Raw genomic sequence first — 15,311 nt, forward strand, 5'->3', positions numbered from 1 at the left:
CTGCAGGGTGTGCGCCTGCATGCACGCACACTGCCTATATGTATAGACACACAGGGTTCAGAAGCATGTACAAATCTGCTTGTATGTCTATGTACACATGTAACATATGTATGCTTGCATTTATTTGTGTGTATATATAGGGCTTCCCTGGTGACTCAGACAGTAAAGAATCTGCTTGCAGTGCAGGAGACCTGGGTTTGATCCCTGGGTTGGGAAGATCCCCTGTAGGAGGGCATGGCAACTCACTCCAGGATTCTTGCCTGTAGAATCTCATGGACAGAGGAGCCTGGCGGGCTACAGTCCATGGGGTCACAGAGTCAGACACGATTTAGCATATATATACCTGTGTGTTTTCCTGCTTGTTTTTATTACATAAATAATACATGAATACATTGCTTTTGTCAAAGATGCAATCAATAGAGACCTCCCATCTTAACTTCCTCTCTAATCCTACCTCCCACCATTAATGATTTGGTGTGAAACCTTCCAGGTTTTATGTAAACATTTAAGTAAATGAAGCTCAATGTAGTTAAATCTAGTATATGATGCATAGCTTTTCTAATGATTACAACCATCCTCTCTGAATGGACATCTCGATGATTCCAGTTTTTTTTTATTTTCACAAATAGTGCACATCTATGTATAGGCCCCAGCCTTGCAGGAATACCTGTTTCCTTGGACAGATACTTAGCAAGGAAACATATGGGTCTAAAGACCTTTATGTCGGAAGTTCTGATCGGTCCCACCTAATTGTCTTCCAAAATGACCTATATGCTTTACCCTGCCATCAGTAGCAACGGAGAGCCCTGATTTCTATGTCTCCTCATCCTGGTTAAATACCATCATTTTTTGTACATTTTTTTGGAGTCGTGGACAAACACATTCTGTGAGTTGTCACGTCCTTCCCTGGTGAAGGTTGCAGGGAATGGTGTCCTGATGGTGCAGATCAGCATACTTTCAGTTATTTAAATTGCCGGGTCTGAATTGTTTTTGCAGACAAGCACTCCTTTCACAACATGTTAGATTCCATCAGCCCCTAAGGGATGGGGGTGGCCCCCCAGGGGATGTTTTTGGTTCTCGTGACTGGAGAGAGGGCACTTCTGGCATCCCATGTGGGACCCCAAGGATATTGCTCAACACCCCACAATATCCAGGACAGTCCCCCCAGCAAAGACTCAGATGGCCCAGAGTTTCTTGCTGCCATCAAAAAATCTGACTCTTCGGCTTCTTATCTTGCTCTGAAATCCCTACTGTGTGTGGCAAGACCCAAGGACAAGTCTTCCACTGACTCAAGGCATTAGCCTGTTCCAGCCATGCTGGCTCCCTCAGTGTTCCTCACACACATTGGGCCTAACACCTGTCAGGCACACTCCTGGTTTAGTGCTGGAGGTTGGCACAGTAATGGCCCCTGAGATGTCCATATCCTAATCCCTAGAACCCATGACTCTGTTACCTTCCTTGGCGGAAGGAGCTTTGCAGATGGCCTCAAGTTAGAGATCTGGGGGTGGGGAGATGATGCTAGATCACCTTGATGGTAGCCATTTAGTCACTCAGTTGTGTCCATCTCTTTGTGACCCCATGGACTGTAGCTCACCGGGCTTCTCTGTCCATGGGATTATCCAGGCAAGAATACTGGAGTGGGTTGCCATATCCTTCTTCAGGGGATCTTCCCGACCCCAGGTTTGGACCCGGGTCTCCACATCACAGGCAGATTCTTTACCATCTGAGTCACCAGGGATTACCTCGATAGGCTCAATGTAATCCCAAGGGTCCTTAGAAGAGGGAGAAGCAGAGAAGGAGATGTGAGGATGGATGCCGAGATCAGAGTGATGCAGGCCCGTGAGCCAAGGAAAGTGAGCAGCCCCTAGAAACCGCTGTAAAATATATTCTTCCGTTGAGCCCCCAGAAGAATCACAGTCCTGTCACTCATTGTTGACTTCTGTCATCTGGAATTGTAAGGTCTACAGCCATACCGCCCCAGATGTGCCCGATCTCATCTGATCTTGGAAGCTAAGCAGAGTTGGGCCTGGTTAGTACTTGGATGGGACTGTAAGGTAATGATATGTGTTGTTGTAAGCCTCCCAAGTTTGTGATCATTTGTTACAGAAATGCAAGGCAAGTAACACAGTACCCTTGGCCCCTGCTGTTTCCTCTGCCTGCAGTGGGATGCTTGGCCTCAAAGGGTCATGTGGCCTCTGCTCTCCTTCTGCTCACTATCAGAGACACATTTCTCATCATTCTGAGTAAAGGATCACTCCCATCTACCACCCCATTACCCTGATTGTCCCAGCAAATGTAACCAGCTAACCTGCTCTATACTTTATGCGTGTGCCTGTTAAGTCTCTTCCGTCATGTCCAACTCTTTGGGATCCCATGGGCTGCAGCCCGCCAGGTTCCTCTGTTCATGGGATTTTCCAGGCAAGAATACTGGAGTGGGTTGCCATGCCCTCCTCCCCAGGATCTTCCCAACCCAGGGATCGAATCTGCATCTCTTGTGTCTTCTGCATTGGCAGGCGGGTTCTTTACCACTAGCACCACCTGGGGAGCCCATATTTTATGTGTTTGCTTTTTCTACTGTTTGTTTTTCCCTGCAAGAATGGAAGCCTCATGAGGGCAGAAATTTTTATCCAGTTAGCTCATGACTATAATTCCAGAAACTAAGTGTTTGGTGAATATTTACTGAAAGAGTAAACAGAGGTCCCCTTAGATCACACATGCTCTTTGACCTTCACCCCTATGAACAGGCAGGTGGAAGGAATTCTTGGACCCAGGTCAGCGCCAGGTCAGCGCCAGGTCAGCTGCTCTGCTCCTGGCTCCTGCCCCCAAAACCCTCATCCTGGTATGAGCCTTGGGCTAATTCCCCTGGATTTACAAGAAGAAAAGGCCTTTAGACACACATGCCCTTCAGGATCTCATGAGGGCAGGTCATGGTCTGTTCATTTCAGAAATTGTGTTCACATGACACATCATTGCTCCCAGCTCAGTTTGTGGTTCCTGGGCTTTCGTGGTCATTCAGAAGGGCTTGTGGTCATGGACCACCCCGTCATGAATCCTCCTCTTGGGTGTTGGAAAAAACAGCTTTGGAGCTGAGCCCTGAGGGATGTTGGAATTCCCGCTGCCCATGTGTTGAGGAAAGCTTTCTCAATCAAGGGGGCTCAGGGATCAGGGCAGAGTTGTATAATTGCAAGTTTTTTAGGGGGCAGGGCAGAACAACCCCAGAGAGAGTTCTCTGAGGCTTGCTTTATGGTCAAGGATCACTTAGGCTGTGGATCTTGATATTTGATAGTTAGTTTGGTGCTTTCATTGGAGCTTCACCTGCTTGAAAACATCCTTGAGGCATTCCTCTTGTTGCCAGGCTGCACCCCACGAAGATTAGCTTCCTTCCCCTCTGTAAAATTTCCTGGGCTTTGCCGCTTCTAAATGAGGAAAAGCTGATGCCTTGATGTATTTCCTTGTATATCTAGATTCGAGATTCTTTCTCAGAGCTGGGAAATCATCAAAAGACAATAAATGTTCTGAACAATGAGGGATTTCATGTCTCTTCAGATTTAAAGGAAGTTTATAGAAGTGGAACTCATAATTCCAAATGATGGCATGATTTCTAGAGAATTCTCTAGACCAGACCACCACTGTCATGGTGACTAGTTTTGTTTTCAACTCTGGGTCATGTGTGCCCAGTCACTCAGTCGTGTCCAACTCTTTGCAACCCATGGACTGTAGCCCACCAGGCTCTTCTGTCCATGGGATTCTCCAGGCAAGGATACTGGAATGGGTTGCCATTTCCTCCTTCAAGGGAATCTTTCCGGCCCAGGGATCGATTCTTTGTCTCTTGTGTTTCCTGCATTGGCAGGTGGATTCTTTACCACTTGGGAAGCCCTCTAGGTCATGTAAAATATATTCCAACAACTGTTTCTTCCTTTTCCTTCAGGAACATCACTTTGGTTCCCAAGGCAGACCTTATGATAGGAGTATTTTCACACTATTGGTTAAAAACTTGAAAGAAATTTTCAAAGCCAGTTTGGAGGAACAAGTCTTCTTGAAGCAATCCTGATGACGCAGATGTCTCCTTATTTTTAACCTAAGAGTGCTTGTTCCAGAACTGTGCACAAACTGTAGCTGTTTCCATAGAAACACTTGCTGTCCTGATAGGAACAAAACATTTGGCCTGGCCTGTGTCTCCGCGTCTCAGTGTTTGTTGCCAGGACGGGTCCTGTGCCGTCGCTGATGGAGCGTTAAGATTCCAGCTGAATTCGATCAGTCCCTTGGATTTTCCCTTCAGTTCTCCAGTGACGGTGTATCTGGGTTTGGGAGTGGGGCACAGCCGTGAGAGACAAAGGAAACAGGCCAAGAGAAAGAAACCTGGAGACCATCTGCTTTCCATTTAAGGAAGTCATTCTGAAGCTCTGTTTGTTCAGAGGGGACAAGATGTGAGGGCAGGGAGGGGTGTTGGGGTATTTGTAGGCCCATCTTTTTTTTTTTTTTAATAAATTTTTAAAAGATTATTTATTTTTGGCTGAGCTGGGTCTTTGCTACTGCATGGACTTTCTCTCTAGTTGTGGTGAGCGGGGGCTACTCTTTGCTGAGATGCATGGGCTTCTCCTGGTAGCTTCTCCTGTTGCAGAGCACAGGCTCTAGGTACACAGGCTCAGTAGTTGTAGCACACAGCCTTAGTTGCTCCACAGCACGTGTGACCTTCCTGGACCAGGGATGAAACTCGTGACCCCTGCCTTAGCAGGCAGATTCCCAACCACAAGCCCACCAGGGAACGTAGGCCCTTCTTATGCCACATGGTCTAGAGTCAGACTCCATGAGTTTCCAGTGTAAAGACTTGAGCTGAATAGACACTAGTTGACCAAGATTTAGTTCATTGAGGTAAAGTAATTTCACTGTCCATACGACTCAGATCTCAGATGAGACTGTGGTGGACTTTTGATTTCCATTTAAATAGATATTTGCAGAAAAAAAACTAAAGAGAGAAAACATAAAAAGCATCAAGTTTACAGCTGTAATTGACATCTGAAGGCACGAGACTCTAACCTGGCACCATGTCCTAGAACGTGGCATTGGGTCCGTCATGTCCCCTCACCCTGAGTCAGGGTTGTGGCTGGCCTGGAGTTCCATTTCTGTTCCAGAAAGTGGCAGTATTTTAGGAACATGCAAAATTGTATCATAGATCCCAGAGTTGAGATATAAATTCAAAGAACTGGGGATTACTCTGAATATGTAAACTATGCAATATTAAAAGCACATTTTCTTCTTTGCAAAATGCAAGTCATATTTAAGATTTCCGCATGAATCGTAAGGGTCCGAGCAGTTTCTGCCACATAAATGCAGGTTTCCATTCATGGTTTAATGGTGCCCAGGTTGTAACAGAAAAGGTGTTTGGGCAAAAATAGTAAGGGAAAATGATTCATATTTGACTTCTGTCTACATTAGGCCTGTTTAAGGGGTGAAATTTAGAAATCACATGATAAACATGAGACTGGAGTGCTTGACTGAGAACTTGCTTTCATTTCTTGACTATTCTGTGCACAGGGATGTGTGTCTTAAAGCCTTTAAAAGACATTTATGAGAGGATATATATAGGCTATAAAAGGGGTTACCTATCAAAAATAAAAATCAGTAAATTCAGCTGACTCTCAGGGAAAAAACAAACACTCGCCAGTTTCAAGTTGATCTTGATTCTCTTTGAAAATGAACTTGGGCAGTTCCCTAGCAGTCCAGTAGTTAGGGTTATGTGCTCTCACTGCCATGGTCCCGTGTTCAATCCCTGATTGGGGAATTAAGATCCCACAAGCCACATGGTGCAGCCAAAAAAAAAGGGGGGGGGGAACTTGGAAAAGTTTCTTTTTTTGCAAATTTTAATTGTGACCTCACTTTGTTTCCTTATGTTTCATTTCACTGAGAGAATATGGTAGGAAATAGCCTTTCTGGAAATGGTTTTCCCTTTATTTTCTGGAATTGGAATGATGGTGTTTGCAAGAGTGGGGTTCCAATTTCGCACTGCATATCAGCTACTGGGTGTGGATATAGAAGGGACATCAGAACTGTACATTTGTTATTTAGCCTGAGGTAGAAGGTCTCTTGGATCCAATAATCCTAACACAGGAAGGGTCCGCCTTGCAGATGCTCTTTTCTGGACCAGCAGCATGGTACACAAGGCTTATTGTTTTAAAGGTAAAGCCATCATGCCTCTTCTGTGGCAAACGTTCAAGACACCACTTGTGCAAGAAAGAATTCTAGCATTCTTGGTTCCCGGTACACACAGACAGACACATGCTTCTCTCAGCCTGGCTAAGAGCAGACCCCCAAATGTCTAACTCCAGATTATGGATCTAGAGAAAGAAATTACACTTTCTAGTCTATTCCAGTCAGCTTCCCTTGTGGCTCAGACAGTAAAGAATCTGCCTGCAATGCAGGAAACCTGGGTTTGATTCCTGGTTCGGGACTATCCCCTGGAGAAGGGAAGGGCAACCCACTCCAGTGTTCTTGCCTGGAGAGTTCCATGGACAGAGGAGCCTGGTGGGCTACAGCCCATGGGGTTGCAAAGAGTCAAACATGACTGAGCGACTAACACACACAATATATGCCAGTATTCCTCTAGATTCATAGGGAGCTCTGCAGTGATTTGCAGTGCTATGAAATTCAGTTACTTTTTTTAAAAAAAGCAATAAACCTTGTTCTTAAGCACAGTGTGCTCATCTAGTGCTCAGAACAGCCCAAACAACCTTTCCAGGTGGGTTACATTAAGTCAGCTTCACCCAAATTGTTTCTGCTGCAGGAGTCACCCCTCACCATATGTGCATACAGCTTTTTCTTTTGAGCTCTGGAAAGTTACAGTACACTGTTTAATCCTGGTCACTGTACTGTTTCTTTTATGCTCACAGTGGGCAGACCTTTGGAAATCTGCCCTTTGCTTCTCTTTCCTCTTGTATTACAGTATTTTCTTTATTCTTTGTTCTGATAGTGGATATTACTTGGGGGCTTCCCTGGTGGCTCAGATGGTAAAGAATCTGCCTGTAATGCAGGAGACATGGATTCTATCCCTGTGTTGGGAAGATCCCCTGGAGAAGGAAATGGCAACCCACTCCAGTATTCTTGCCTGGAGAATCCCATGGACAGAGGAGTCTGGTGGGCTACCGTCCATGGGGCCTCAAAGAGTTGGACACGACTGAGTCACTTGAGATTTTCCTGGAAAAAGCAGGATTATCTAGGATTGGATCTCCACCCACCCTCAGCAACTTGAATCCCCGTGCAGTGGTGGCTGACCTGGAGCTGGCCAATGCAAATGGAATCTTGATCTCCTCACATGTTAACTTCAGAAAACTCAAAAGGAGTGCTTTTAAAAATATGTGCGCTTGTAGTATGAGAATTATTATTATATATGACCAGGTAACACTGCTAACTTTACTTGGGCTCAAATAGGCTTTCCTGTATACATTGAAATGAAAAATTACGAGGACCCAATGGATTTGCTCTTTGTACATCTCTTCTATATTTATTCCTTACCTTTGACTTGGCTTGATCTACAGTAGAATGTTCCAAAAATTTTGCTGGGTCTAATGTCTGATTTGGTGCTAATTTATGGGTCTGCTTGGAGTGCTTCCTTGGGCTTCAGTTATATGACTGCCATAAATTTTAATTACACTAATTAGAGAGAGGTAGATGCTTAAGCTCAGTTGGATTCCTAACCCTGTTGAGCTGCATCTGTCATTAGTTTTTTCAGTGACATGGTTTGGCACCATTTTCCAACACATTTGCAGGAAATTGGTCTTATGTTAGAAAAGAATTTGCCTAATAAAGCTACTGACATTCAGCTATTTTCTTTACCTTCTTGGGGAATTGAGCTTGAGTAGAACGCGCACATTTAAACTATGACTTGTATACGCTTTTCTTTTCATGACTGTGGATTTTCTAATTGGTTTGGTGCTTGAAGAAGGTTGTTGTTGTTGTTCAGTCGCTCAGCCATGTCTGACTCTTTGTGACCCCATGGACTGTAGCACGCCAGGCTTCCCTGTCCTTCACCATCTCCTGGAGCTTGTTCAAACTCACATCCATGGAATCAATGACCCCATCCAACTATCTCACCCTCTGTCTGTGGTCCCCTTCTCCTCCTGCCCTCAATCTTTCCCAGCATCAGGGTCTTTTCCAATGAGTTGGCTTTTCTCATCAGGTGGCCAAAGTGTTGGAGCTTCAGCTTCTTCCCTTGAAGAAGGCGCCTTGGCCAATCCTTTTGTCAGATTGACTAATCTCATGCTCATGTCTAGTTCAGGAGCAGCTCAGACTGGTACAGGGATATCCCACAGCCCTTAACACATGGGCCAATGCCAGTTGACTGTCAGTATCTGCGAGGAAGCACAGTGTTGAGACGGATTCTGAAGTTTGGACCCAGCGAGGACACCAGCTTCGATTCATGATATGTGTCCTGAGCACCAAATGGGACGGTCTCAGAAGTACTCGTGCCTTTCTCATTTTAGAGAGGATCATCCTATCCCTGCCTGATGGAAGCCCTAAGCTTCAAGGACAGTTCGCATTCTCCAGACCAGGCTGGGGTGCCTGAAAAGCAGTGGGTGTCACATTTGGCAAGAAGCACCTAGGAGGGCTCGTCAAAACCTGGGTTGCCCCACTCCATCTGCAGAGCATGGTGTTCAGCAGATCTGGGGTGGTACCTGAAGTTTGCATTTGTAACGAGCTCCCAGGTGATACTGAGGCTGACTCAGGGACCCCACTTTGAGAACCACTGTCTTGAGGCTAGAGGACTGAGTGCACCTGCCACTTCGCTACCCTCACAGCTCTCTGTGACCTCAGAGAAGTCATTGGATTTAGTTTTGGGCCCATGTGCCAACCTCTGTCTGGCACACGGCTGGCTTCTGGTCAGGTCTGCAAATCCTTCTCTCTGCCCAGAAGCCACCGCCATCTTGAGCCACATATAAACATAAAGGGCTTAAAATATCATGCTCCTGCTTTTAGGGATCTCTAAAAACACGGGCCATGTCTCTTTCACTTCCTCTGCCTTCAGCACAACTTCAGGACACTAGTCTGTCTGCCCAGTGGGCCCGCGGGCCATTTGGGTGCACAGGGTGGGGGTGACAAGAGCTGTATTTCTGCAGCTTAAGGGGTACCCTGCATCACATCCAGGCTCACTGCGACTTGACTCCCATTCTTTCATATACTTGCTGGTGTGTTCATTCTCCATTTCACGTGTTTAGCTTTGGTTGAGTACCTGCTCTCTGCCAGGCATTTTGAATATCCTTCATGGTCAAGGCCTCCGGCACTCTTGAGGATCCCATGAGGGCTGTGATTCTCTTCTGGGTTTTCTCAAGGTGGGCTCTGCAGCTAGGCGCACAGAGAAGGCAGGCGGCTGGAAGCATCTCTCATGCGTCTAGCACGGTGTTCAGCTACTGATAAGGGAGGGGGTGTGGAGAGAAATGAGCCGGCTCTGTCTCGTTCCAAAACAGCACATATAGGAAGCAACACCAGGCATGTGGGTGAATCGGGGTCTTCTTTGAAACAAACATCCGTGTGTGCTCAGTTGCTTCAGTCATGTCCAGCTCTGTGGCCCCAGGGACTGTAGCCCGCCAGGCTCCTCTGTTCATGAGACTCTTCAGGCAAAAATACTGGAACGGGTTGCCATGCACTTCTCCAGGGAATCTTCCCAACCCAGGGATCAAACCCCGGTCTCCCGTAATGGCAGGTGATTCTTTACCACTGAGCCACCTGGGAAGCCCTGCAACAAACATCCTTACTGTCATCCCAGATGTCATAGGCCAAGGCAGATGATGCAAAGGGCTTCCACATCAGGTTCGTTCCACCTCACCTCCAGATCCCTTATTTGTGCCATGTGAGGTTGACTCAGTGCAGTCATTCTGCTATTGGTCAGCGTGAGTTTCTAGAATCTGCGTGACGGTGCTGAGACTGTGTGAAGACACGTGTGTTTCATCAAGTTCGTGGATCTTCCCATGTCCCTTTCCTGCAGAGTCTCGAACATCCAGCAGCAGCTGGCCCAGCTGGAGAGCGAGTCGTGGCCGGGCCTGGCTGAGGCTGACAGGGACCGGCTGCAGCTCGTCAAGGAGAAGGAGGCCCTGCTTCAAGAGCTACAGCTCATCATCCAGCAGAGGCGGCCGGCAGAGGACGTGATGAGACTGGAGGAGGAGCGGCGGCGCCTGGAGGAGGAGATCCAGCGCGCCCGGGCCACGTCCATGCAGGGCGCCACCGAAAGGTGGGCAGGTAGCGCCGGAGGAGCGGCTGGCAAAGCCAGATTGCACGACTGCACATGGTCACTGATTCCTCCGGCAGCTACTGCCTGGTGGAAGGTGGAAGGAGCATGTACCTGCCTGTCCTCCAGGGGTCCCAGCTCTGCTCAGGGCTCCAAGACTCCTGGTCCCTGTTCACAAGTGGGAGACGGTCGAGAAGGGAATAGAGCAGGGAAGAAGACCGGGGAACCCATGACTTAGACCCTGCCTGCTCCCGCTGCAGGTGCCGGGTGCCCTGCCCCTGTATTTTCAGGACATTGTCCTTACCCACCCCATAGGAAAAAGTAGAAAACTACCTCCCACACTTGGGCAGTGGCTTTTTTATTTTGGGCTTGATCTTTGAATTCTGTGGATGTTAGAATTTCATATGGTTTTGCCTGGAAGAGGGCTTAAAAATGAGGGACTCTGATTTGTTCCAGGGAATTGCAGTAGATTATGGCATGTTGGGCATTTGTATCCATCTTCTAGTCTACTCTCCATCTATCTGTTCATCTACTCACACCCATCCTCCCATCTTTATGCCCATCTTCTTATCTACTGTTGTCCATCCAAACTGCTGTTCACTCATCCATCTATCAGCCTGCCATCCTCCCACCCCTGTATCCATCAGTCCATGCAGCTACCCACCCATTGATTTATCCATCCTTTTATCCACCCATCTATCCACTCATCCATCCATCCATCCGCCCATCCATCCACTCACCCATCTATCTATCTGCCTACCCACCCAGTGTATCAGGCGCTGTTCAGGGGGCTGGTGGTACATTTTCAAGCACAACACACATCTCTGTTATCTTGGTGTTTATGACCTGGATGTGCTTTTTAGAATTTAGTCATTCAAACCTCAGTCAGTTCGGGGGAATTAATAGTTGCATTTCTTGTTAGGAAATATACTTGCTATCTTTGAAATCCACCAGTGGACTGTTTTCATACCTATAGGATTCTGCTTCAGGAAAAAAGAAACTGTCTCCTGATGCAGCTGGAAGAAGCCACCCGCCTCACGTCCTATCTCCAGTCCCAGTTACAAAGGTGAGTAGCTTGATTATCATCTTGTAATGATGTGGTCATGAGCTTCACAATGCCCTTTAGCTTGGTTTTCTCTCCCAGAACTAAGAACCTGAAGTGGTTGTAAACACAGGACAGAAAAGTGGATACATGATATTTTTTAAGAGGAGCTGCTCGTATCATATATGATCCAAGGACACGGAGGAGATCACCAAGTGGGACTTCAGAATAACTCAGATTTGCCCAAGGATTTTGTAGCTCACAGCATCAGAAACCATATATTTTCATGTACATATATGCGCACATACATTTTTATTTCTTTAAGGCACAAATATCTTTAAGATGTGGATGCTCAGTAATAGGTCTGGAGTTCAAGTACTTAACTATATTGGTGTAAAGGGCTTTCTGTGTATTATTTTCTCAGTTCCCCTCCTAAGAGTGCCTTGAGGCGGGAACTGTTCTCATCACAGCACTCCCCACCCAAGAAAGTGGGTGGCTCAGAAAGGTCAAAAAGCCCTTGACCAAAAAATACCTTCAGCTAGTTTGAGTGTGAGCTGGAACTTAAACTCGGGCAAGAGTCCTGGATGTTAACCTGTGTTCTCTACTGACATGCACAGAAACAAAGGAAATAGTCACGAACTCAAGGGTGGAGAGTGGGTGTCTTAAACAGCTCACAGGTGAGGTTGATGAGCACGAGGCAGGGTTTTGCTCCTGGAGCTTCCCAGAGGCTGGCCTTGGGTGGGGTCGAGTGGGCTCCAGCCATGGGCTCCAGGCTGCTCTTCTCTTTTCAGCCTGTCTGCCAGCACCCTGACCATGTCCTCAGGGAGCAGCCGCGGCTCCCTGGCCTCCAGCCGGGGCTCTCTGGCTTCCAGCCGGGGCTCACTGAGCTCCGTCAGTTTCACCGACATCTACGGGCTCCCACAGTACGACAAGCCTGACACCGAGGGCGGCCCGCTCCTGCGCTTCGACCTCGTGCCCTTCGACTCCCTGGGCCGGGATGTGGGCCTGGCGGATACCGCAGCAGCCCCGGGCCTGCACAAGCCGAGGCGCTCCCTGGACACGCCACAGTCGCTGGCTTCCCTGTCTTCGCGGTCCTCCCTATCCTCGCTGTCCCCTCCCAGCTCTCCCCTGGACACGCCCTTCCTCCCGGCCTCTCGAGACTCGCCCCTGGCCCAGCTCAGTGATGGCTTCGAGGTGGCAGGCCTGGGTGCCCTGGACAGGCTGCGGGCTCAGGCTGCTGCCCTGGGAGACGAAGACCTGCCGGGCGCTGCGGCCCTGCCGCCGCATGGGTGCCCCGGGGACGGAGAAGGATCTCATGAGCGAGGACCCCAAGTGGCCACTGCTCCCACAGCTGCAGGTATCTACCGATGAGTCCCACGGGTGCCCCGGGCTGGGAGGCGAGGATCCAAGCTCATTGAGGAAGCCATGTGCAGGGAGGCCAGCTGCCCTGCTGTGGCCTCAGGGGTGCTCAGCTTAGTAGGACCCTCAATGGATGGTCCTCGATGACAGATGAAGAAGCCCACACGCCCACTCTGCCTGCGTGCTTTTGCTTTTGTCTTGTCCCTGGTCCTTGAAATGTCATGGAAACTGACAAGTTTCCATGGAAAGACTGTCATAGTCTTTCCCAGTATTTTGCTAGTTTTCAGAATGTTAGTTGTTATAAATAAAGATAAGAACTACCTGTTCCTCCACACTGGGAGCCTGATAAAGAAGTACTCGGGCCATAGTGAAGTTCCCAGGGAGTGTGCCCAGATGGAGCATTTCTGTGCGTGCCTGCCTCAGAAAAGCACGGGGGTGGCTGTCCGCCTATAGCCCCCCAGGAATCTTCCTTTGGCCCTGTAACTTCACTCTTTATCCTTTGTTCTTGTACTTGTCTATCATGGGGGAAGTGAAAAGGCATACCTGTGAGCATCAGTCCTTGCTACCAAATCGATTTCTCTGATGCTGTTCAGATCAAAAAACACGTAGCCATGAGAATTTCATCTGTCTAGTTGCTGTCAATTCAGCTTGTCAACATGTAGCCCACGTGGAAAACCAGTCTGCTGTTTCAGAGGGTATTCTGGCTGATGGATGGTGCACAAAGCCGAACCTGGGCTTCAGTCCTCCCTCTCTTGACCCCATGTGCTTTTGTGAGCCAACCTCCAGTGATTTGAACCCACTTCATTTTTGGAGAAGATAAAAAACCTCCGCCCATTTGATTAACTTCCATTTGCACGGCCAAACTGTTTTCAGACATTCCATTCAGGCAAACAGTAGATAATTTGTAGAGCGCTGTGGATCTCAACCAGGGGTGTTTTTGCTCCCTAGAGGTACTTGGCTATGTCTCAAGACATTTTCAGTTGTTGTAGCTGAGGGGCTGGTGGTGGTGGTGGTACTACTGTCATCTGGTGGGTGGAGACCAGCGGCACTGCTCAACATCCTTCAGCCCACAGCATGGTCCCCACTACAAAGAATGATCCAGCCAAGGTGTCTGTAGTAACAAGACTGAGAAACCCTGGTTCTGTACTGTTACGTGTTTTAGTAGCAAAGGAGAGAGAGAAAACGTGAGTATAAACCCAAGGTAGTGGAAATGGCTTCAAACTAGCAGCTTAGACCCAGCCCCTATTCCCTGTCCTGTTGACTCATTAGCTGTGTAACCTCAAGCGCATCTTTGAATGGGGCTAAGTCTCACCTTCCTTGCCCTTAAATGAGGTGATCTTTGTGAACTCTTCCACTCACCACCATTCTGTTACCCATCAGTTCTTTATGTATAACCATGTTGGTTATTGGGCTTCCCTGATAGCTCAGCGGTAAACAATCTGCCTTCCAAGGAGGAGACATGGGTTCAATCCCTCGGTCGGGAAGATCCCTTGGAAGAGGAAATAGCAACCCATTCCAGTATTCTTGCCTGGGAAATCTCATGGACAGAGGAGCCTGACAGACTGCAGTCTATGGGGTCACAAAAGAGTTGGACACGACTTAGCAACTAAACAACAGCAGTGCTGGTTATTCAGTTCAGTTCAGCTGCTCAGTCATGTCCAACTCTGCAACCCTGTAGACTGCAGCACAACAGGCTTCCCTGTCCATCACCATCTCCCAGAGCCTGCTCAAACTCATGTCCATTGAGTTGGTGATGCCATCCAACCATCTCATCCACTGTTGTCTCCTTCTCCTACCTTCAATATTTCCCAGCCTCAGGATCTTTACAGATGAGTCAGTTCTTCAAATCAGGTGGCCAAAGTACTGGAGCTTCAGCTTCAGCATCAGTCCTCCCAATGAATATTCAGGACTGATATATATATATATATATATATATATATATATATATTAGTTTCTTGTAACATTTATGTGTTTAACCAGAGATCTAGTATATTCTTAGGCAGTCGTGGAGCTTTTTGGCATCTCTTATTTCAGTGTCTTCCCCTCTGTGTTTGCAAACACACCTTTCATATCCCCATATATGTCATTTTTATAATTCACATGTCCGGAGGAACTTTATTCACTTTGTTCTTCATTATAATCACAGGTTCAGTATGCCATGTTTATTCCTGTGATTCAAAAAAGAAAATACAAAATAAGGACTGAATTGTGCGTCTGTTGTTGCTTGAGTTTACTTTCTGTGTTCCCCGCCCACTTCCGGTGGCACAGTGATCCCTAGGTTGGGAAGATCCCTGGAATAGGAAATGGCAACTCCCTCCAGCATTCTTGACTGGATAATTCCATGGACAGAGGAGACTGATGGAATGCAGTCCATGGGGTTTGCATGTGTCCAAAGAGTTGGACACTACTGAGTACACACACCCACACACCCATACCAACGTTTCTTTAAAGGTCGAGATACAAGAGTGTCAGTTTGTGTATGCAGAAAGTCCACACAAGGCCAGACATCCCTTTCGGTCCAGGATAAAGATAGGGTGGGAAAGAGAAGAGCCGACTTAATTTCTCATCCTGACTTCCTTTTCTTTTCCTCTTTGTGATGGATGTTATGATGCTTCACAATTCTTTAGACCGAGGGCTTTGCTTCTGGCATGGTCAGATACTGCCATCTGGTGGTGTACTCGTATATGACACTCT

At 47.6% G+C, this 15,311-nt stretch overlaps 1 protein-coding gene across 2 annotated transcripts in view; it reads left to right on the forward strand.

The window, feature by feature from the left end:
• Positions 1-15,311, forward strand: part of WWC3 (WWC family member 3) — a 107,788-nt gene that overhangs the window by 70,379 nt on the left and 22,098 nt on the right. For both annotated transcript variants that reach the window (XM_018044719.1, XM_018044720.1), the window contains exons 9-11: positions 9,977-10,219; positions 11,193-11,282; positions 12,050-12,615. In XM_018044719.1, coding sequence (XP_017900208.1) covers positions 9,977-10,219; positions 11,193-11,282; positions 12,050-12,615 — 899 coding nt within the window. The remainder of the gene's footprint in view (positions 1-9,976; positions 10,220-11,192; positions 11,283-12,049; positions 12,616-15,311) is intronic.

This window comes from Capra hircus, unplaced genomic scaffold, assembly GCF_001704415.2.
Source record: "Capra hircus breed San Clemente unplaced genomic scaffold, ASM170441v1, whole genome shotgun sequence".
Lineage (NCBI taxonomy): Eukaryota > Metazoa > Chordata > Mammalia > Artiodactyla > Bovidae > Capra > Capra hircus.